The 24,949-nt window shown below is 35.9% G+C and overlaps 1 protein-coding gene and 1 long non-coding RNA gene across 3 annotated transcripts in view; one reads left to right on the top strand and one right to left on the bottom strand.

The window, feature by feature from the left end:
- The first annotated feature begins 1,645 nt into the window (after window positions 1–1,645).
- Window positions 1,646–24,949, top strand: part of LOC127559704 (sodium/potassium-transporting ATPase subunit alpha-2-like) — a 71,534-nt gene continuing 48,230 nt past the window's right edge. For both annotated transcript variants that reach the window (XM_051993669.1, XM_051993668.1), the window contains exons 1-6: window positions 1,646–4,892; window positions 5,882–5,951; window positions 6,140–6,199; window positions 6,662–6,865; window positions 7,454–7,567; window positions 24,288–24,422. In XM_051993669.1, coding sequence (XP_051849629.1) covers window positions 4,837–4,892; window positions 5,882–5,951; window positions 6,140–6,199; window positions 6,662–6,865; window positions 7,454–7,567; window positions 24,288–24,422 — 639 coding nt within the window. In that variant the 5' untranslated portion in view covers window positions 1,646–4,836. The remainder of the gene's footprint in view (window positions 4,893–5,881; window positions 5,952–6,139; window positions 6,200–6,661; window positions 6,866–7,453; window positions 7,568–24,287; window positions 24,423–24,949) is intronic.
- The window catches only part of LOC127559711 (uncharacterized), an 88,179-nt gene continuing 69,983 nt past the window's right edge, over window positions 6,754–24,949 (bottom strand). The window contains exons 3-5 of the long non-coding RNA XR_007953191.1: window positions 14,725–14,837; window positions 13,480–13,553; window positions 6,754–6,851 (exon numbers count right to left, since the gene is read on the bottom strand). This is a non-coding gene — a long non-coding RNA (uncharacterized LOC127559711). The remainder of the gene's footprint in view (window positions 6,852–13,479; window positions 13,554–14,724; window positions 14,838–24,949) is intronic.

The following is a 24,949-nucleotide window of genomic DNA, read 5'->3' as shown; positions in this document are numbered from 1 at the left end:
CTACAAAACACATATGAAAGAAAAACATCAGGATAACAATTTATTCCAAGGCCATTTCTATTTGAACTCCATCAAAAAATAATAATAGCTAATATTTATATAGCACTCTGAGATTAGCAAAATACTTTATATCTATTATCTCATTTAATCCTCACAGAAACCTTAAGAGGTAGGTTCTTTTATCATTTTATAGATGAGGAAACTGAGATAGATTAAGAGACTCAGTCTAAGAGTTAAAATGGCAGAGTAGAGGAAGCTTTCAACCAAACACACTCAATATTCCTCTCCAAACAACTTTAAAATAATGTTTCAAATAAAATTCTGAAGTGGCAGAGCCTCTATAAAATATAACTATATATATAAAACTATATATATATATATATATAACCTTTGTGAATGAAACACCATAAGTGTAGTTGTAGGCAACAGAAACAAAAGTCATTTCAGGAATTCTTAAACCAAAGATGGCAAGGGCATCTAACATCAAAAAGAGATTTCAGGGAACATCTGTGCTAGCCCTAGACATAGAACAGAACACTGTTAAGACTTGATTGCCTAATCAAGCTAATTCCTCAAAAAAAATTAGAATTGATCAAATACAAGCTAATGACTCCATGAAACATCAAGAAATAGTTAAAGTCAAAAAAAGAAAAAAAAAACAAGTATCTCATTGGAAAAACAAATTACTTGGAAAAATAGATCAAGGAGAGATAATTTAGAAATTATTGGAGTACATGAAACCATGATCAAAGAGCCTAGATATATTTCAAGAAATTCTCAAGGAAAACTGCCCTGATATTCTAAAACAAAAAAGGTAAATCAAAAGAATACACTAATGACTTGAAAGAGATCTCCAAATGAAAATTCCCAGGAATAGTAAAACTAAATTGCATGGCTCCCAGGTCAAAGAGAAAATACTTCAAGCAACCACAAAGAAACCAAATATTATGGAACCAATGTCAGGATCACATAAGATTTAGCAGCTAACACAATAAAGAAGAGTGATTGGAATATGATAGCCCAGAAAACAAAAGAGCTTGAATTACCACCAAGAACAATTTACATAGCAAAAAATGAGTATGATCCAAGGGAACAAGAGATATTTAATGAAATAGAGAAATTCCAAGCATTTCTTTTTTTAATTCCAAGCATTTCTAATGAAAGGACGAGTATTAAATATAAAAATTGATATTCAACTATGACTAAAGAGAAGCATAAAAAGGTAACCATGAAAAAGAAATCAAAAAGAAGGTTAAACTACTTACATTTCTCTATGAGATGATACATATAACATCTAATTTATTATTATTAGGGCAATTAGAAAAATTCTACATAGACAAAGCATGCTGAAATAAGTCAATTATGTAGAGATGAAGTTAAAAAATGGATGAGCAAAGAAAGATAAAGATTGTGGAAGAAAAAGGAAGTGAGCAATAATGGGAAAAAATATCTCATATAAAAGAGGCACACAAGGAAAAGTTTCTATAATGGAGGAGAAAATGGTAGTGTTGGGGAGGCAGAAAACATTCGTTTGATCCTTACATCTAAAATGGTTCGAAGAAATATATATATACATACCTCTAAATATATATGTATACATACATACATACAAATATACTTATACATATATATATATATGTGTGTGTATGTACACAGTCAAATGGATGTAAAAAAATCTATCTTACCCAACTGGGAAGTGGGAAGAAAAGGGAATAAGAGAAAGTGTCTGTGGAGGAGTGGGAAAGGGGTGATAAAATGCAGCAGTGGTCAGAAGCAAAACAGACTTTAGAGGAGGAACAGGATAAGAAGAGAGAGAAGTATTAACAGAAGAAAGTAGGATAGAAGAAACTGCACACTTATAATCATAACTATGAATGTGAATGAGATTAAATCATGCACAAAATGCTAAATGCTGGGAATAGAAAAAGAGGCAAATCAGTCCCTGCCTTGAAGGAGTTTACAATTTAACGGGGGAGACAATCTACAAATAAATGTATGCGAAACAAACTTTGTGTGGGATAAATAGGAATTAATAAATAAGAGACACTGGAATTAAGGATTGGAGAAGATTTTCTGAAGAAAGTGGGAATTTAGTTGGAATTTCAAGAAAGTCATGGTCAGTAATTGGAGTGGAGGAGGAAAAATGTTCCAGTTATGGCGACAGCTAGAAAGAATGTTTAAAGCAAAGATATGGAGTATCTTGTTCATGGAAGCCAGTGTCATTCGATCAAATACTATTAGGAAATAATGTGTAATGATGGGCTTATCTCTTTTCAACAATGACATAAAATAAAAAACATCCCAGTATCTTTGCTGAGATAACCCTAAGTGGGATCACAAAGAGATGACTGAACAATAAAAAAGATAGAAGAGCTTCAAGTACAGGATCAACAATGTGCTTTACATCAACTGTTTTATTAGGACCAAGCTAAGTTCAGAGAAGTTTGTCCCCAGAAGGTTGGCTCCTAGGTGATGAATTTTTGTGGTCATGGCAACTCAAGATTTTTAACTAAAGCATGAAGAACTTGCTGTTTTTGTTGCTGGAAGAAGTGCCCACGCTTATGAAGTAGTTTGAAATATGAAAAATAAAATGAATGACCCCCTGTCATTTGGATACACGTTTTGAGAGATATTTGTTTCTTTTCTTTTTCACCAGTAGGGGTAATGATAGCTGTTCATTGAACTAACTCTGACATAATTGCAAGAACACTTAGATACATATGATTAAGAAAAGGTGGGTTTAAAACTTGGATCTACCTATTATCAGGGTGAAACTTTCCAGTTTCTTCCTGTATAAGATGAGGTCAAGTGGACCAGATGATGGCAGGCTGTATAATACAGTAACTTCCATCTCCTGGCTCTGCTATCTCTAGAATCTCAGGCAGGTCACTCAGGCTCCATGAATCTTGGTTTTCTCAGCTATAAACTAAAAGGTTTGGACTAGAAGACCCCTAAGTTCCTTTTATTCTCCAAATCTATGATCCTAGAAGTTATATTGTTTGGACCCATCACCTGACATTCATTTCAGCCAGACTAATTCATTCGTGTTGTCAGGCAATAATCGAATTAGAGGATAGCTTTAGAGTTGGAAAGAATCTTAGAAATTCATCTAATTCAACCTCTCAATTTTATAGATAGGGAACTGAAGATGCGTGAGCCAGATCTGAATTCTTTCCGCTGGACTTCAGAGCTCCAGCCTCATAGCCTAATAACTTAGTCATGGGATCACAGATTTAGAACTGGAAGGGACTTTGTAATAATTTTGTTGTTCAGTCATGTCCAATTCTCTGTGACGCCATCCGGGGTTTTCTTGCCATATCTTGGCAGAGGTCTTGGAATGACTGGCCATTCATTTCCTTCCCTGGATTTTAACAGATGAGGAAACTAAAGCAAATAGGGGTAAGTGTCTGAGTTCAGATTTCAGCTTAGATTCTCCTAACTCCAGGCCAGGCTCTATCCACTGCACCATCTAGCTGTCCCTTTTAATAATAACAGCTAGTACTTATATAGCACCTACTCAGTGCTTCAACTCTGTGGGAAAGGGAGGGAGCTATCATTCCCATATAGATAAGGAAACAGGCAAACAAGATTACACAGCTAGTAAATATCTGAAAGTGAACTTAAACTTAGGTCTACCCAGTCTCTACTGTGTGAGTCAGCTGTGAGCCCTACTGTCAAGATCATCAAGCCCATCTTTTGCAGACAGAACCAGATACATTTCTTGTGGGTTGGACCCAAAACACTCTGGAGTATAGATAGAACCAGATAAATATTTGTAATTGGGAAATACCTAACAAAATAAATAAAAATATCATGGAATATGTTACTTTTTAAAACTAGCCAATATATGGCCTCTGGGAATCCTTAGGTGTGATTTAATGACCCCCATTTTCTATTTGAACTTGATACCACTGACTTAACCTGACCTTTGACTTTAGAGAAGAAGAAATTGAGGTCTGAAAGGTAGAAGGTAGAAATATCTCCAAAGAACGAACTGGTATTAAGAGACAAAGCTGGGATTCTAACCTAGAACCCCTAACTCTAAATCATGTCATCCTTCTACTATACCGCCATGTCTTTAGTCCCTCAAACAAATGCATTTTCACCATAAGAGGAACCAAGGAGGGTGGGGAACAGGGGGTTTGAGAGATGTTTGAGATTGATTGACAGGAATGGGCAGAGATCAGATCTCCAAGGCAAGAAGAGTTGGATTTAAGGCCAGCCTCTGACACAAACTAGTTCTATGACCCTGATCAAATCAACCTATCAGTGTTCTCAAAGGCAGCTCAGAGACTACAAACTGCAGAAAAGGTGGTGACTGAATTGGTAGATAAGATGCAGTTCTTCAAGAGGACCCTCTTCTTCTCCATCAATAAAATCATGTAATCATTATCTCTTAACAGGATGATAGCTTTAGAGCTAGCAGAAACGTTAGGGGTCATCTAGGACCAGCTCCCTCGTTTTACAGATGAGGAAAGGAAGATAGAGAAAGATGAAGTTATTTGAATCCAGGACCCTCCATGACTAGCAGCCCCAGTCCCATAATTTCAGCTTTTTCTTCCACACTCATTTCTCCATTCTTTCTGTCTTTGAGTTTCCCTAAGACAAAAGGGTGTCAGAGATCCCAGCCTCCTCAACAGACCCAAACTCCCCAGTCTTAACCCATGGGCAGGAGGACTGCCTGCCAGCAGCATCACTCCTGAACCCACAGGGGTTACCCTCTCAGAATGGGGGAGGGGAAGCCGGAGTGGATGGAGCAGAGCAGGTTCATCACCGCGGCAACTGGCTGTCCACACTCGCAGTGGAAGAGAAGCAGGAAGCAGTTAACTTCTCAGCATGGCTAAGGAAAGTGGCCCTGACCGAGATGTACAAATGGACAAAGCAGCCAAAAGGTCTCTGCCTACCTCTGCCCCTCCCACTCTTACTTCTCTCCCTAACTTCTCCTTTCCCTCAGGCTACTCTCCCCTGGTCTCACTCTCAGATCCCTTCTTCCTTCACCCGAAATGATGACCCATCTTTGGCTTAGCCCTTTCAGCCCTTCACCCTTCTCTTATTATATATCATTTCCTTCACCACTCAGCTCCTGCTCCTCTCACCCCTCATTGCTTAGCCCCATCACTCCCAGTCTCAATCCCTTTACCCCTACATTCTCTCATCCTCATCCTTGATCCCTTCATCTCTTCACTTCCTGACCCTCTCAATACTTATTTTTTATTCCCTTATCCCCTTAGTCACTGATCACCTAAAACCCTATTCTCTGATTCCCCTTAGTTCCAGTTCCTGACCACCTTAATGCTTCACAACCATCCCTCACAACTTGATCCTTTATATACCACTCATCCCCTCAGTTCCTGATTTCCTCACCTCTCAATTATTGATTCCTCCTCCCCCAGTCTCTAAACCCTTTACCCCACAGTACCTGACTATCCCACCCACCTCAGTTTCAGACCCTCTTAACCTTACATATCAACTGTTGGAATCACTTCAGTACATCCCTGATCCCCTCAGCCCATTTTGTCTTCAACTTCTCATTCTCTTATTCCTTCAATCCCTCAGTCTCAAATCTTCCTACTCCCTGAATTACTCCATCAATTCATCCCTTCAGTCCCTAGTCTTCCCATCCACCCTCAGTCACTTCACTTTCTTCAACTTTATCAAGCCTCTAATACATCATTCAGAACCTTCACTTCCTTATTCTCATCCTTCTCTTGTTTTCCTTATCCCTTCATGATTTCACTTCCCCATTTCTTCACTCCCATTCTCATCTCTTTTTTACTTTATTCACCCCTACTCTGAGTCATGCCCCCTGGACCTTAGATAACCATTCTATCTAGAAACATAGGCAACATTCCTCCAAATTCTCTACCCAAATTCATAATAGAAACTCTAAGAAGATTGGGAAGAAGATGAAAAAGAAAAACATGGAGGAGCTCAAGAAGGAAGTGCACATGGTAAGACCCCTCCAGAACATGAAACAGCAAATTACCCTAAGACAAAAGCATCCCGTTGACTCTTTAACACCATCCTCAAGACCTGACCTAAAATTAAAAATTCACTGTTCTCCCAATGACTATAATAGCCCTATCTGAAAAAGCAATTTGATTTCTGGACTTACTTCCTGTCTCTGCTATCCCTTCAGGATGACCATACACTGACTCTGGAGGAGTTAAGCCAAAAATATGGTGTTGATCTGACTAAGGTGAGTTAAAATCCCTTCAGGATGGGAACAACAATGCATCCCCCTCATTTCTAATCTGTATGTCATCCTACACACACACACACTTTTTTTTTGGTCCTCTGAATCTCTGTCATCCCTTCCCCCTTATGTGTCTGGATTTTCAGTGGATTGGAAACCTATGTTAGACAGAACTATAATCATGAACATTTTTATACTGTTTTACAATTCACAAAGCAATTTTACATCAGTTCTTTCATTTGAACTTCAAAAGCCCCATAAGATAAGCAGAACAGATATTATTATCTGTATTTTTAAAGTTTAGGAACCTTAAGTGACAAGCAAACATAGGCAGAACTAGAAACAAGGTCTTTTGACTAAGTCTAGTTTTTTTTTTTTTTTTTAAACTACTCTCTAATCCTCCCATTCTTGCTGGTGGTTTCTTTACTGATTCCTTGTTTACTACACCATCTCCCCTCCACCCAGGGTCTCAGCCACAAACAGGCAAAGGACAACCTGCTCCGGGATGGGCCCAACACCCTCACCCCACCTCCTACCACTCCTGAATGGATCAAGTTCTTCCGTCAACTTTTCGGGGGCTTCTCCATCCTGCTGTGGATCGGTGCCATCCTCTGTTTTTTGGCCTTCGGCATTCAGTCCTTCATGTATAAGAAACCTGAGAAAGACAATGTGAGCTTACTTATTGTCTGTTAGCTTTCATAGCCTAACCCTAAAGTCCTCCTAATCCACTTAGCTGGTTCAAGCCCCTGAACCCCAAAGCATCCTCTAAATGAGCCATCTCCCAATGGTCCCATTGTCCCTAATTTAAATCTCCATTCCCCTTTCCTCCATTGTCACCTAGAAAATCCTATAACTCAGCTCAATGAAAAAGTAATGCCCTTTATTCATTACAGAACTTCCCAACCTGTTTTCTCCCTTAAGGATACTGAGGAAACTCTAGTGCTTTTGCCCCCAAGAACTAGAAGTTTGACCTTCTCTGTCCTCTGCTTCTTTCTCCACTGGCATCCTCCCCTCCCTACCTCAACCTTAGGCTTTTTGTCCAGGTGTTTCTTCACCTAAGTATGACTCCTCTCAATCCCCTATTCCCACCCTCCCCTTATTGCTGGTCTTCAGATCCCTTGTCTATTATTTTCTCTACATGGTGCCCTGGGGAAACTTGGATTTCATGTCAGGTCCGTTGCTGTACAGTGTTAGTTGCCTTCCTGAGGACAGGGAGGTTGACAAGGCTAGCCTGACCTGCTTTCTCCTACTCCCCAGCTGTTTTTGGGCTTGGTGCTGTCTTGCGTGGTCATTGTCACTGGCTGTTTCTCCTATTATCAGGAAGCCAAGAGCTCTAAGATTATGGAATCATTCAAGAACATGGTGCCACAGGTAGGGCTTTTTGATAGGGGGAACAAAGTATAACCTAACATTTGAAAGGTCTGTTGTAGATTTGACCATAGACTGGTGGAATTAAGTTTTACTAACTTAAGTCAGAGGTGAGGCTGGGGCCTTGGAGTGGGGGATGATGGGTGTTTAACAAATTCTTCCTTCAGATTTAAATACCTAGACATAGATCTGACAGTAAATAAGAGATTCTGGGAAATGAGAGCAAAGTCTATCTTCCCTTGATTCTAAACTTCAAAAGTTGACTTCTCCATTCTCAGCTCAAAGATAAGATTCTTCAAATTAGAAAAGTTTTTTTTTTTTTTTTTTTTTGTCTAATTCTAGTGGGAGATAAGCCTGACTGGTCCTTCCCAGGAATAAAACATTAGTGAGATAAGCTAGGAGATCTTCAAGGTGTGGAAAGAAAGAGAAAAGATCCAAGAAACATTCAGTAGCTATCCTATATAAGACACTATATTAAATACTGGGCATGAAAAGATGAAAGAAGACATTTGTTTTCATGGAGAATACATAATACAGAGAAGAATGTGATCATTCAAAACAGAAATCTACATAAAATGCTCTGAGAAATTTGAAAGGGGAGAAATTTTTTTCAGCTAGAGCACTAGAGAAGACTTTATGGAAAGGGTTGTACCTGAATTGAACTTTGAATGATTTCAAAAGACAAAATGAGTAGCATTGGAACAATGGGAATCCATTCTAGACATAGAGGATAAGAAGTCTAGAGACAAAGAAAAAATAAGTTACACAGATTAGTTGGCACATAAAGAGAGGAATGTGACAAAAGGTTGGTTGGAAGGGTAAATTAGATCTAAATTACAATGATCTTTGAATTGCTAAGAGTTTATAGTTATTTTGGTAGGTAATGAGAAATCCCTAAATGTTTTGTTTTGTTTTAAGCAGAGTTGTGCTATGAATATAGCAATGTGTTGAAAACAAACAAGCTAGAGTAATGAGAACAAATAGGCTCTTAGCTAAAAACTGAATTTATCTAGAGATTAAACTTAAAAGGGCTATATACACTAAAAGCTTATAACTGCTTAAGAAGACTATATAAGCTAAAAATGGAGAGGGAGAAAAATGTGTATTTACATCTGCTGAACTACAGAGTCCCAGAATAACAGAACTAAAAGGAACCTTAGAAGTCAAATAGAGAAAGTAATGGTAGAATAGAAAGAATCATAGATTTTATAATTGAAAGACCTGGAGTTGAATCCTAACTGTGTATGGTATTGGGAAGGACACTTACCTTCTTTTGATTTATTTTCCACATCTATAAAATGGCCTTCCTAAAATAAGATGCCCCAAACTAAGCTCAATACTGTGCATGTGATCTGAGTAGGACAGAATAGGATGGTCTTAACACCTTTCTGATTCTAGATATTATGCATCAATATAGCCTAAAATCAAGTTAGCTTTATGACTGCTCTGTCATATTAAGTCTTACTGAATTCATTATTTAGTCATTCAGTCGTGTCCAACTCTTCATGACTTTGAGTATCATAGCACATCAATACTGCCCTTTGGGGTTTTCTTCTCCAGTGGATTAAGGCAAAGATAGGTTAATGATTTGTCTGGGATCATACAAATAGTAAATGTGTGAGATCAAATTTGAACTCAGGAATAATCAACCTCCTTCCTTCCTTGTTGTTTAGTCATTTTTTATTCATACTTTAACCCTTCATAATCCCATTTGAGGTTTTCTTGGCAAAGATATTAGAGTAGTTTGCTATTTCCTTCTCTAGCTCATTTTATAGATAAGGAAAATTGAGACAAAAAGGATGAAGTAATTTGTCCAGTGTCTCATAGCTAGTCAGATTTGAACTCAAGATGATGAGTCTTTTTGACTCTAGTCTTGGCATTCTATCCACTGCACCACCTACTTGCCTCTTTATTTCTTACCCATTACCAAATTGTTTTGATATTTATTGCTTTGCAATATAGTTTGAGATCTGGTATTGGTAGGCTTCCTTTCTTCTAACTTTTTTTCTCATCAATTCTCCTATATTCTTAACATTTTGTTCCTCCAGATAACGTCTAGGGTTGTTTTTCTTTTAGATCTATAAAGCAATCATTTGGTAATTTGATTGGTATGCCACTGAATAAGTAGATTAATTTGGGTAGTAAATTGTCATTTTTATTGTATTTGTTCAGCCTACTAATGAGCAATTACTATCTCTCCAATTGTTTAAATCTATTTTTATCAGTACAAAGAGTGTTTTGGAATTGTATTCCTATTGCTCCTGACTCTTAACTATGGGGTCCCAAGTATTTTATGCTTCTAAAGTTATTTTAAATTAAATATCTATCTCTTAAGTTGAGAAAATGTTGGAGTCTACTCTGCATATTAACTATCCTATTCAAATTTAGGCCATTTATAAAGGTGATCTATAGTCTTATGTCCTTTATGTTGGGTTAAATCTAAGTGTAAGGTTGAAATCTTTTTTTTAATTTACTATACTGTTTTATTATATTGTAAACTCCTTTTGGGCAAGAATCATGTCACTTTAATATAGCAGTGGACAAAGTGCTTTGTATACACTTTAAAAAAATTATAACTTTTTATTAACAGTACATATGCATGGGTAATTTTTTACAACATTATCCCTTGCACTCACTTCTGTTCCGATTTTTCTCCTTCCTCCCTCCACCTCCTCCCCCAGATGGCAAGCAGTCCTTTACATGTTAAATAGATTATGGTATATCTTAGATACAATATATGTGTGCAGAACCATATAGTTCTCTTGTTGCACAGGAAGAATTGGATTCAAAAAGTAAAAACAACCTGGGAAGAAAAACAAAAATGCAAACAGTTTACATTCATTTCCCTTCTCTGGGTGTAGCTGATTCTGTCCATCATTGATCAATTGGAACTGAATTAGATCTCTTTATCAAAGAGATCCACTTCCATCAGAATACATCCTCAAACAGTATCGTTGTTGAGGTATATAATGATCTCCTGGTTCTGCTCATTTCACTTAGCATCAGTTCATGTAAGTCTCTCCAAGCCTCTCTGTATTCCTCCTGCTGGTCATTTCTTACAGAATAATAATATTCCATAACATTCATATACCACAATTTACCCAACCATTCTCCAATTGATGGGCATCCATTCATTTTCCAGTTTCTAGCCACTACAGACAGGGCTGCCACAAACATTTTGGCACATATAGGTCCCTTTCTCTTCTTTAGTATTTAAGGTTGAAATCTTAAACAGAACAAGACCCATTTCAAAATTTTGAAATGATATATCAGAGACATATATACAGTATGTTTGATATAGATCAATTAATCATGACTTTTTAAATCTATTCAATTTTTAAAATTTATTTATTTAAAACAAATGCAAAAGAAAAAAGCATAAAAAGAAAAAAAAAACTACTGCTATATACATAGCAGAACATAAAATTTCCATTTCAAGAAAGCCTATATATAAAATACTACACATTCTGTTCAGAGTAATCCATCTTTGCTTTCTTGTAAATTTTCTTTTGTTTTCTGCTGTTCAATTTTTACTTTATTCTTTTTTCCCTTCCTCCCCCCCACCCCATTTCTCACAGAGAAGGCTTCAATTAATCATGGGTATATTTGTATATACACATATAGAAATGTGTACATATACACACATAAATGTCTATATACATACATATACATATGCATAAACATTTATAATCATACATATATACCCCTACAAATTCACATGCATCTATTCATGTCCATACTATCTTTATTTAAGATGCAAAATATCATCTTCCATAAGTCCAAGTCTTTCCATATCTTTCTAAATCTACCAACTCATCATTTCCCATCCCTTGTAATATTTCAATTTTTTATTTTATTTTAAAATTATTTGTCATTTTAAATTTAAATTTACTTTAAATAGTTTAAAACCATATAGATTAATATGGTTTGCATATATTGTAGTTTCCCTATTTTTCTCTTTTAATTAAATCTATTTTAGCTTTAACTTTGTCTGAGATCAATGATTATTACCCCTGCTTTTTTTCTTCCCAATAAATTTTATTCCTGATCATTATTATCATGATTGTACCTAAAACATCTTTCCTATTTCTGCTAGTTCCTCTGTTTTACTTCTACTCACTCCCTAGTTTTGCTATTATTTAACCTACTCCCCAAGAGATCTCTCAGTTATCCGCTCCCCCAAACCTTTCTTTCCTTCTTTATCTCTTTCCCCTTAATCTATATACCTTTCCAAAACCCTTTTATCCTATTCCCTCCATTCCCCCCATTATTTCTATACAAATTTAGAAGACTTTTATACATACCTATACATATAGATATGTATTGTTGCCTCTTTAACCTATTTCTGATATGAGTAGGATTTCAGAACTACCAGCCCTCCTTCCCCATCTTATTCTTCTGTCAGTTCTTTTTTTTTTTTAATTTTAGCTTCCAGGTAGTTCAATTATTCTTGTTTTCTTCTCTTGCTCTATTCTCCAGCTCTATTGTTTTTCTGATAAGATGTCTCTCATTTTAACTCCCCATTTCCTATTTTTGCTCTACTATTCCCACTAGCTATTATCTTGTATCTCTCCTCTTCTCAACTCCCTGAAAAAGCTTTCTATACTCAGTGTCTTTATTGCCTTTCCTCTTATTTTCTTCTGAACTCTTCAATCTGGCTTCCAGCCTCTTCTTTCAGTTGAACCTGCTTTTTACAAAATTATCAATGATCTCTTAAATTCCAAATTGAATGGCTTTTTCTCAGTCCTTATCCTTCTTAACATTCTTGTAGCATTTGATACTCTCCCTCTGGGTTATTCTCTGGGTTTCCATGACACTTCATCCTTCTTGTTTTTCTTTGCTAAAAGAAACTGAGTCCCAAACTATAGTGGAGTTGGGTCTTTTCTCTCTGCTTTCTCTCAATGACCTTAATAGACTCAATAATCATCTCTATGCACATGATCCCCAGTTCTGTATCTCCATCTCTAGACTTTCTCTTGAGCCTTAGTCACCTGTCACCAGCTTCCTATTACACCTTTCCAAATCAATATCTTATGCTTCTCAAACTCAGCATATCACAACCAGATTTCCTTGACACAGTCCTTTTCAGGAATGTGCAAAATTAGACTGTTATATATATATGTGTGTATATATATATATATATACACACACACACACACACACACACACACACACACACACATATATATATAATGTTCTCTCTAGTCACACAGCCATTGCTCTAATTCAAGCCCTCATCACTTCTTGCCTGAATTATTCCAATAGCCAACTAATTTTTCCCTATCTTTACTCTGTCCCCATTCCATCCATTCTGTATAAAATTTCCAAAGTTATTTTCCTAAATCCTTATGAATTTTCTATTCAGTAAACTCAAGTGGCTTACTATTTCTTCTAGGATTACATATAAACTCCTCTGGCATTTAAAATTCCTTGACATCTTGACCTTTTGTATCTTCTCAAGTCTTTTATAATACTCCCCCCTTTGTATTTTCTCAAGTCTTTTATAATACTCCCCTCTGGTTACTAGTAGTCACTATAGTTTAGTCATCCTGCACTACTAGTTTAGTGTCAAGTCAGAAAGCATTTACTAGAAACCGGGCTAAGCATTAAGAAAACAAAGAAAAGTCCAAAAAGCAAAACAAAACAAACCTATTCTCAAGACCACAGGTAAGGGCGGCTAGATAGCACAGTGGATAGGGCACTGGCCCTGGAATCAAGAAGAACTGAGTTCAAATCCAGCTTCAGACATACTTATTAGTGGTGTGAACCTGGGCAAGTCACTTAACCCCAATTGCCGTAGTAGGGGGAGAGGGAGGGAAGAACCCCAACAGGTAGCAGGCACTCTCTAGGGACTCAATATGCCACCAGGTGGCGCCCTGACCTTTCTCAGACATGTACAAAATTAGACTGTTTACCTGAATTTCTGTACATGCCCTGGAAAGCATTCCCAATCTAGAAATGTCTTGTCTGGATTCCTCTTGGGACCAGTCTATGATTTAAAGTGAAAAATCAATAGCATATTTCACAGTTCCCAACCCACTAAGATTCTTACCTTTTTCCCACCTATGTGGAGTCCCTAAAATAACTTATAATATAGAGTATATTTAAAATCTGGATTTTAAAGGATATGACATTAGGCCTTCAAGCAGTTGAGTGCCTTCTGCACTGATTCTAATAGTGATAAACAAGCCCTTGTGTTAAGGCAGTGAAGGACTTTTATAGAAGAGCTGGATTAAACACTGCCCGCCCGCCCCCCCCCCCATTTCAGAATCATAAATAGGAGAAATAACAAAGTCTTTCCTAACAAGTGGTAATACACACTTAGATCCTGTAAAAATAACTGAAGCTTCCTAGATGAATTCTGGGATCCAAACAACCAATGGAAGTCTCTAATATACCCTTGTATTTCTTTATTTTTTAAAATTTAATTTAATTTAATGCTAGGATTTCATCATCTTAAGTGTGATTTTCTACTCTAAGTCTCCTCTGAAGAGTTTCTATGCAGTTGACTGCCATACCAACTTTGTTGGCAGTTGGCTCCTTCCTCCAATCTTCAGAAACCCAGGAAGATGGGAGAGAATGATATACTGTTCTATGTCATACCTTTTAAAATTCCCCTATCCCCTATCCCTGCTTCATCCTGAGTGTTACTATCTATCACAATAGTCTGAGCTAATTCTTTATGACAGTAGAGTCATTGTACCACTTGTTCTATTTCTGTTTCTATGGCATCTTAACAAAAATGAAAGAAAAAACAAGTACCTTGTTACAACCAGTTGTTACATATGTGGCGGTATCTGAGACCATGAGTTTTATTGCCGATTATTTTAATCACTAGTCCTCTCTACTAATATTTTATTTCCATATCATACACTTTGGCATCTAGCTTGGTCATTCTATACAATGTTTTCTCCCCTAAGCCTTTCCATTTTGATTTCAAAGTCCTTATCAGATTTGCAAAGTTTCAGATAAATAAATTTTTATGAGCATTATTTGAGTATATTTTATCCTAGGCTAGGAGCCCATCATTCCTTTTAGTAGCAGAAGCTCCTTCTTCCTGAGAGGGTCCAGCTCTCTCCTTTATAGAAAAAGCTTCTACACTATTAGCTCCAAATATTCAGTGATGTTTCTTGTCTTCCATTTTCATGTCACATTCTTACATTTTCCAAAGTTGTGACAAAGTTTAGGATCCCCCTTTGCTTCTCCACACCTTTCTTCCTAGTAGAAGCACTTCTTCCATTCTTTCAAGGCATACTTCCTTCTCCATGATATCCTAGAATAGAAAAGAATCCTCTTAGCCCATTCACACTCTTTTCCCCTAGGAGATAGACCAATCTACTGTTGTCACTGACCAAAAATGGCCCATCTTCTTCAAATACCTGCAAATTTTTTCTTGATCTTTCTAATTTTTGGAATGGTGAATCTTAGTCCTCTGCCCTTCTTGCTGGTAGCTCTTATGGTTAAGTCTCATAGTAAAATGTTATGGCAAACTGTTTGTTTTATCTATTTACCACAAAGGGGATTCAGAATAAGGCTTTATTATTTATAACAAGTTTTATACCTTTCTCTGTAATATGATGCCAGCTTGCTCATTTATTTTTAATTCATAATTAGCAAATTTCTATTGTGCTTCAAGACCTAGGAGGCCCTTATCCACCACCTCAAAGATCTGTTATGGGCTGTCTTAGATTTAGATTCATTCTGGATAGAGCTGACCCCTATGGGAACAGGTTTTTCTCTTCTGTCTTTGCCCCCTACTCTTGGAAAGTAATCAAGTCTGAGTATGTCTCATGTCTAAAGTTTCCCAGTATGTGGATAACAAAATCCTTTCTAGAAAAGAGGTTCAGGATACCATGAGAACATCAGGATAGAAGTCACAGCTGATTATTTCCTCTACCACATAAACTGTTTAAAATACAAAAGAGTTATGGGCATAGACTGATGTACGAAACAGAAATCATGTCAAATAACCCATTAAACCCATTATACTCCTTACAGAAAGTAAAGCCAACTTTGTGGAATAGTGGACCTGATTATCATTTTCATCTTAAGCCTGCTTTAATTAAGCAACTCAAATCCTGCTAGCCAGGACATAGTTCTCTTGATTTCTTCAAGAGAATTCTTATTGTGCAAGAGTATCCAAGAAACAATCATTCTTTCCTCTGAGGATTGATGCAATTGTTGCAGATATCACCTCCTGGACAACCAACAACCGATTAAGGAACTTTCTTTTAAAAAAAAATTATTGAAGCTTTTTATTTTCAAAACATGTGCAAGAATAATTTTTCACCATTGACCCTTGCAAAACCTTGTGTTCCAATTTCCCCTCCTTCCCCCCACCTCTTCCCCTAGATGGCAAGAAACCCAATATATGTTAAACATGGTAAAAAAAAAATATATGTAAATCCAATATAGGCATATATATTTATACAATTATCTTGATGCACAAGAAAAATCAGATCAAGAAGGAAAAAAATGAGAAAGAAAATAAAATTCATTATTACTCTGTAAGAAACAACCAACAGGATGATTTCAGAGAGGCCTGGAGAGACTTACATGAACTGATGCTAAGTGAAATGAGCAGAACCAGGAGATCATTATACATGGAAACAACAGACTATACAATGATCAATTCTGATGGACATAGCTCTCTTCAACAATGAGATGATTCAAGCCAATTCCAATGATCTTGTGATGAAGAGAGCCATCTACACCCAGAGAGAGGACCATGGGAACTAAGTGTTAACCACAACATAGCATTTTCACTCTTTTTGTTGATGTTTGCTTGTGTTAACCACAACATAGCATTTTCACTCTTTTTGTTGATGTTTGCTTGTATTTTGTTTTCTTTCTCAGGTTTTTTTTTTCCTTCTTGATCCAATTTTTCTTGTGCAGCAAGATAACTATATAAATATAAATATATATATACATGATTTAACATATATTTTAACATATTTAACATGTATTGGACTATCTGCCATCTAAGGAAAGGGGTGAGGGGAAGGAGGGGAAAATTTGGAACAGCAAGTTTTGCAAGAGTCAATGTTGAAAAATTATCCATGCATATATTTTGTAAATAAAAAGCTTTAATACAAAAATTAAATTAAAAAAAGAATACTAAATCCTGTAAACATCCAAACAAAATCTACAAGGACATAAAAAAAATGAAAAAAGAAAAAAATAATAAAATAAAATTCAAGCAAACAACAAAAGAAGTACAAATGCTATGTTGTGATTCATACTCAGTTCCTACAGACCTCTGTCTGGGTATAGATGGCTCTCATCATCAATGATCATCCTAAGATCATTGGAACTGGCCTGAATTGTCTCACTGTTGAGAAGAGCCACATCCATTAGAATTGATCATTATTTAAACTTGCTGTTGCTGTGTACAATGATCTCCTGGTTCTGCTCATTTCATTTAGTATCAGTTCATGTAAGTCTCTCCAGGCTTCTCTGAAATCATCCTGTTGATCATTTCTTACACATTTTAATAATATTCTGTAACATTCATATACCATAATTTATTCAGCCATTCTCCAGTTGATGGGCATCCACTCAGTTTTCAGTTTCTTGCCACTATGAAAAGGGCTGCCACAAATATTCTTGCACATTAAAATCTCTTTGGAATATAGACCCAATAGAAGCAATGCTGGATCAAAGGCTATGCACATTTTGATAACCTTTTGAGCATAGTTCCAAATTGCTCTCCAGAATGGTTGGGTCAGTTCACAACTCCACCAACAATGTATTAGTGCCCCAGTTTTCCCACATCCCCTTCAACATTTGTCATTATCTTTGCCTGTCATTTTAGCCAGTCTGAGAGGTGTGTAGACAAAGGAATTTTTAAACTCATCTCCTTTTTTCAGGATGCATGTTTATAGACATGTATCCAAGGCAAAAAACCAGAGAAGCAGTCAGGAATTGGAAGTCCTATATCAGCTCCAACTAGGCAAACATGTATTCCCATTGCCATCAAAAATTCTGAAAGTCTTCCCCTCCCAGATTTATTCTTTTATGAAGGCAAAATAGGCCATCTTTTACCTCAATTATAATCTAGCCTTTAATTAGCAAATGGGTGTTGCCTCAAACAAGCTGAGATTTGGGAAATACCTAAATTTAAAAGGCCAAGGTCTTTCATTGCATCCAGAGCCATTTCTAGTCATCTTGAGCTATGTCTTGCCATTGAATTCCAACAACTGTGGAGGACAGAGTGAAGCCAATGACTTTGCACAGCCCTGCCTCATTTAAATCCAATTCACTTGGAAATCAAGACATCACTCTCCTGATGTCATTGGTTCTCCTCAAGACAAAGGACAAACAAGAACAATAATGCCCTTGTGAGTGGAAGAAGAGAGAAATCCTCTTTTAAAAAGTTATTGTAAAAAGTCCAAGGGAGAGAAGGCACTAGAAAAGTTCCAAAAAGAAAAGGGCCCAAAGAAGTGGGACTGTTTGTCCTCATTCTTCTTAGATATTACGGAGTGGGGGGATGGTTTTATTTTGACTTAATCACTAATCATCATCAGCCCCAGTTGTAGGGTTCAATCTGGAGCTGCTTTGTCCTTTCATTGAGGCACCAGAGCACATGTTCAGTTCCATGGCTGATGTCACAGTTCAGGAATGCTGGGATTCTCTTGATTACCCTACTTTACTCCTAAAATCCTGGGCTTTTTTTTCTTTTCACTTAACAAATTTCAGGTATTTATCTCTACATTATACTTCTTGAGTGAAATGTGATTTCAGAATTCTATCAAGGATCTGTGAGAAAAAGTGGCAAGGAATTGGAAAAAAAATTCTACTTTTCTAAAAAGAGTTGAACTATAGATGATGAGTTTAATGTTGACTCTTAGTAAAATTCTAAGACTATTATTAAAGGGATGTTTTATAAGCTCTTGAAAGAGAAAAGGTAATAATAGATAATAAGTGTGGTTTTTTTTTTAAGAACAAGTTTACACTACTTTATCACTGAAAGTGTTGAAGTAAAACTATACATAATGTTGGGTCAGCAAGTTGGTACAGTGAATAGAGAGCCAGGCTTGGAGTCAAGACTTCACTGTGTGACACTGTACACATTTAACTCTTTGTCTCACTTCCTCATCTGTAAAATAAGCTGGTGAAGAAAATGGCAAACCCCTCCAGTATCTTTCCAAATCCAAACAAACCCAAATGGGGTCAGAGAGAGTTGGTCACCACTGAAAAAACAATATAACAAAAAATATATAACATTCTTATACTGGTCAGGAAATTAGATGATATCTAAGTCTCATGAGATGCCATGAGAGACTAATTTCATTGATTTTTAGACAGAATTACTAGACTAATAAGTAGAAGTAATACAATGCAATGGACAAAAACTGTCATTATTAATAATACAGGTGGATTAGATAAGTTTTGATCTGGCCTAATAAGAAGTTTGAAGAACAATAACTAATAAACTGATGTTAACCTAGAGAGTGGAGTCACTAATGGAGAGCCCCAGATCTCTGTTCCTCAGAATATTCTGTTTAATATTTTTTAGAACAAATTGGAAAAAGATACAATTGGCCATCAAATTTGTAGATGACAGAAAACTAAAAGGGGTAGAGAATTATTGGATAAAAGAACACAGGTTCAAAAATATCTTCACAGGCTGGAGTGTTTACTGAAGTAAACAAAGTTAGCAAAATGAATAAAGTAAAATATAATAGGTAAAAGACTCCAAAAATCAACACCAAAAATTCAGAAAGGGATGGGGATGTGGAGAGGGACGTATTTCAAAAGCAGATCATGTGATACATAGGAGATTCAAGAGAAAGAAATGAGATATTACAGTAAAAAAAAAAAGTCATTGTGATCTTAGGTGCCAATAGAATTATTGTATGCTCTGTATGCATACAATATGTATATTGTATGCATGGGGCTATGTTGTTGACAAGCAAAAAGAGTATTCAAAGGAGGACGAGCAGAATAATGAAGGGTCTCATGAGCATTCCACAAAGAACATTTTTGAAGGAACTAGGGATATTTACTGAAGAAGACTTAAGGGAGAAGATCTTAAGAGCATTTGAAAAGCTATCAACTTGTAAAGAAATTAGACTTATTCTTCTTGGCTCTAGAACACAGAACTAGGAACAAAGGGTGGATGTTCCAAAAATTTAGTTATGATATAAAGAGGGCAGCTCTGACACGGTGGATAGAGTGCCAGGCTTAGAATCAGGAATGTTCATCTTTCTGAGTTCAAGTATGATCTCAGATACTTACTAGCTATGTGATCCTGGGCAAGTCACTTAACTCTGCTTATCTCAGTTTTTCTTCTGAAAATGAGCTTAAAAAGGAAATGGCAAACCACTCCAATCTCTTTGCTAAGAAAACCCTAAATGAGGTTATGAAGAGTCAGACAGGACTAACAACAACAAAAAATAAAAGAGAAAAATCTTTGGGTTGCTTCGGAAAAAAAAATCGTTCCCCTTCACTGGAGCTTTTCTAGCAAAAACCTAACTGTTGGTCACCATTATACTGTGTTGTAGAGTATTTTGCTTATGTATGAACTGAATTAGTAGGAGGAGAGGGTGGGGAAAGGAGGCTGGAAGGAAAGGACAATAAGGTGGTTAATAAGGAAGCCATGAAGGAGATAACCAAAAGGTAGAAGATGAAGTTTGGCTGAGGCTCTCTTGAAAGAGTGTTCTAGGAGATATAGTCACCAATCAAAAGATCAGGGCTCCAGAGCAAAAGTTCCTCCAGAGCATGACCTCTAATGAATGACATGACATGACATCTAATATGAATGACAAAGTGATTGGTGAAGAGGCTATGAAGGAGGTGGCCAGAGAAATATCTTCAAATTATCTTCAAGTATCTTCAAATATCAAAGGCAGATTAGATATATTCTTCTCGATTTCCGAATGCATACCAGGACCAATGAAAAGTAGTTTTTGGTTCAACATAAAGAAAAATTTCCTGACAATTAGAGAATTAAAATGGAAGGGACTTTAAGAACATGATAAGTTTATTATCTCAGGAGGTCTTGAAGCACAGTCAGATTTTCATTTGTCCAAGGTATTGTAGAAATGATTAATGCTTTTCAGTTGATGTTCTTTGAGATCCTAATTTATCATTCTATGATCTAAGAGTGCTGAGTCAGCAGTGTGAAGAATGGATTAGGAAGGAAATACTGTGGAAACAAGAACAGTCAAGAAGTTATTATGTACCAAATGATCTCTCTTTGCAGATGACACAATGATATACTTGGAAAATCCCAAAGACTCAACTAAAAAGTTAGTTGAAACAATAACTTTAGCAAAGCATCAGGGTATACAAGAAAATCTACATGAATCATTTGAATTTCATATATCACAAACAAAACTCTGCAAAAAGAAATAGTAAGAGATAATGCATTTAAAATAACTTTAGAGAGTATAAAATATCTGGGAGTATACCTGCCAAACAAATCCAGGAACTATATAAACAAAATTATTTTTAAAAAACTTTTATGCAATATAAAATTAGATTTAAATAAATAGAGAAATATTACTTTCTCAAGGGTAGGCAGAGCCAATATTATAAAAATATAATTTTCCTCAAGTTAATTTATATATTCAATGTCATGGCCAATTAAATTACCAAAAAAATTTAATGAATTTTAAAAAATAATAATAAAATTCCTTTGGAAGAACAAAAAGTCAAAAACACCAAAGGAAATTATAAAAAAAAAATGAAGGAGGTTCAGCAGTGCTCAGATCTTAAAACCGTTTTATAAAGCGGCAATTCTCAAACTATCTGGTACTGCCTAATAAATATAAAGATAGATTAATAGAATCAAGGAGGCATACAAATTTTAGCAGCAAAGAAATATAGTAACCTTGTATTTGACACATTTTAATATTTAAGATTTTGATATTGGGATTAATTATTTGGTTAAAAATATATATTGGGAAAACTAGAAAGCAGTGTGACAGAAAATAGACATGGATCCAAATCTTACACCATTTATCAAGATAAGGTTTATATATATATATTTAAGGTTATATATGGATATAAGACATAATAGATATTATTTTTTTTAATTGAGGAACAGACTCTTGCTCATCTTATCGACTCATGTATCTTTGCTTATCTTGTTTATCAGACATATATAGGTGAAAATTTTATGAATAAACAAGAGGTACAGAGCATTGTGAGGTATAAAAGGATAATTTTGATTACATTAAAAAGGATTTGTGCAAACAAATATAGCCAAGATCAGAAAAAAAAACCAACAACAGAAAATTGGAGGAAATTTTATAGACAGTTTATCAGATAAAGGTCTCGTATTTAAAATATACCAAGAACTTTGTCAAATATATAAAAATACAAGACATTCCCCTATTGATAAATGGAATGAAAAAATGAAGAAATCAAAACATTTTGTGGTCACATAAAAATGCTCTAAATTATTATTGATTAGAGAAATGCAAATTAAAAGAACTTTAAGATATCATTTTATACCTATCAGTTTGGCTAAAATGATTAAAGGGGAAAGCAACAAATGTTGAAGAAGATGTGGAAAATTTGGGACATCAAATTATTGTGAGTGGAATTGTAAATTGATCTGACTATTTTGAAAAGCAATCTGAAATTTTGCTCAAAATGTTATTAAACTGCATACCCTTTGACATGACACCACCACTACTAGGTCCATTTCCAAAGATGATTAAGGGGAGAAGACAAGAACCAATGTGTTCTAAAATACTTATAGCAACTCTCTTTGTGGTAGCAAAGAATTGGACATTTCTGGGATGATTATCATTTGGGGAATGACTGAACAAGTTGTAACATATGATTGTGATGGAATACTACTTTGTTAAAAGAAATTATGAGCTCAATGATTTTTGAAAAATAAGGGTAGACTTGCATGAAATTATGAAGAGCAAAATGAACAGAACCAAAAGAACACTGCATGTAGTAATAGCAATATTATTTTAAGGACAACTTTGAGTGAATAAATAATTTTGATTGTTACAAATAACCAAATTAATAACAATGGAAACATGAAAGAAGACATTTATTTGCATCCAGAGAAAGAACTGATAAATAGTAGTAGTATAGAATAATTTTCACACATATTTGTGTATCTCTAGACGCAGAGGGTGAGGGGAGTGAAGAAAAAGGAAAAAAAAAATTTACATAATTATTATATATTTAAAAGAAATAGCAAGTTGTAAATAATAGATTTGCAGTTTTATATGCAATCATCTTTTTAAAAACTATATTATGGGGGCAAAAGAGCACCAGCCTAAAAGTCAGGAGGACCTGACTTCAAATCTGGCCTTAGACACTTACCACTTCCTGGCTATGTAACCCTGGGTAAGTCACTTAACCACAAACTGCCCAGGAAAACAATGAACAAACAAACAAACGAATGAATGAATGAATAGAAAAATAAACAAACAGATAAATAAACAAATGAATCAATGAATAAATATATATCTATATAAATGAATGAATGAATGAATAGATAACTAGATAAATAAATGCAACTTTAAAATAAAAATAATGGGCATATGGAGAACAGCAAGTAAGACATTTATCTGGAATGTACAATGTATGAGGTTGTGAAAGCAGTCAGTAGAGATCAATTGGAACTATATTGTTAAGGGCTTCGAATGTCAAGAAGTCCATATTTTGTTTCAGAAGTGAAAGGGAGCCACAGAAGTTTCTTGGGTAGAGGTGTGACATGGTTGGATATGTGCAAGCAGAGAGATTGAGCACATCTTTCCTGCCTCAGTCTTTCAATGCAGAATCACCGGGCTAAAAATAAAAGTCATTTAGGTCATCCAATAATTAAATGGTTTGACCTCCCCTAAACAGCGTCTGCCCCATAGACTTCTGTATGTCTACATACAGACAAAAAGATATTTCTTTCCCCTTGCAGAGAAACTCTAAAAAAGTAAATTAACCTGGGCAGATACCCCTTGAAACTGATCCCTCTTAAGAGAGTTGCCTCAAATAACAAAAGGGAAGTCATTGCTTCCCTTTCAAAGTCAGAGTCGGCTCAGCACACTTAGGGAGGCACAATCTAAAGAAGAAACTGGTCGTGTTCTTCAGCAACAACTAGATCAGCCAGGGTAGAGGGTATAGTCAACTGGTCAGTGGTCTTTTGCTCTAGCCATAGCTATGCTAATCAGAGCATTTTTTAGAATTTGTAGCAAGTTACACATTCTCAGATGCTAAAGTGAGTCTTGACTGGGTTTTAACATGAAGCCTATGGCTTCCTCTACCTTGGATCTTTATGTCCAGGCTGGTTTTTATGTGTGATAACAGAAGAGGGAGCTGGAAATGGCAATGGGAATCAAGGTATATGGGAATGAGACTATACATTGGGGGAAATGAGAGAGCAAACATAATTCACTATTCCTGGATTCTAGAGATTCACAGAGTAAGAAATGGAGAAGTTAGACTGGAGGGACATGTTAACTATAGGCAGGGGAAGTCTTAAGTTGAAAGAGATTTAATGGAAAAATTTATGGCATCAAACAGCCCCAAAGCGACTATTAGCATCGTGGTGTGGCAGCATCCCTTTCGACAATCAGAACCCACATAGTTGAAAATGTTCTGGCTTAGATTTCTATCAGCAGGTTACTATTTGAGAAGGGAATTGGATGAAATTTTCTATAGTCTAATCCTATATAGATGAAATTCAGTTAAAGAGGAAATTCAATGATAGGAGGAGGAAACCTTTACATAACCTCCAATTATTTCTCCACAGCAAGCCGTAGTGATTAGGCAAGGGGAGAAGATTCAGATCCATGTACAGAATGTGGTTCGGGGAGACTTGGTGGAGGTGAAAGGCGGGGACCGAATTCCTGCTGATCTCCGGGTCATCTCTGCCCAAGGATGTAAGGTGAGTCTGGCGGCCCCAGAGGGACTAGTTGAGGTGCCCTCCATTAGGACAGGTTTAAAGAATCTTAGCGGGTTCAAAGCAAACCCAACAGACTTTGGACAGAAAATGCCATCTGCATCCAGAAAAAGAAGAAAGGAGACTGAATGTAAATCAACAAATGCTATGTTCACTTTTTTTTTTTTAATCCCATGTTTTTTTCTCTTTTTGCTCTGAATTTTCTGTCCCAATAAGATTCATAAAGCAATGTGTGCTAAAAATTTAAAAAAAAAAAGAATCTTAGCAGGCATTCTCCAACGGACAGTTTTCAGATAAAGTAATTAAAACCATTTCTAGTCTTATGGGAAAAAAATGCTCTAAATTGCTCTTGACTAGAGAAAAGCAAATTAAGACAATTCTGAGATACTATTACACACCTCTCAGATTGCCTAAGATGATAGGAAAAGATAATGACAAATGTTGGAGGGGATATGGGAAAACTGGAATACTGAGACATTGTTGGTGGTGCTGTCAATTGATCTAACCATTCT

This window comes from Antechinus flavipes, chromosome 4 (genome assembly GCF_016432865.1).
Source record: "Antechinus flavipes isolate AdamAnt ecotype Samford, QLD, Australia chromosome 4, AdamAnt_v2, whole genome shotgun sequence".
Classification (NCBI taxonomy): domain Eukaryota; kingdom Metazoa; phylum Chordata; class Mammalia; order Dasyuromorphia; family Dasyuridae; genus Antechinus; species Antechinus flavipes.
Note: the sequence above shows the minus strand (reverse complement) of the source record. Positions and strands in the feature narration are given on the sequence as shown.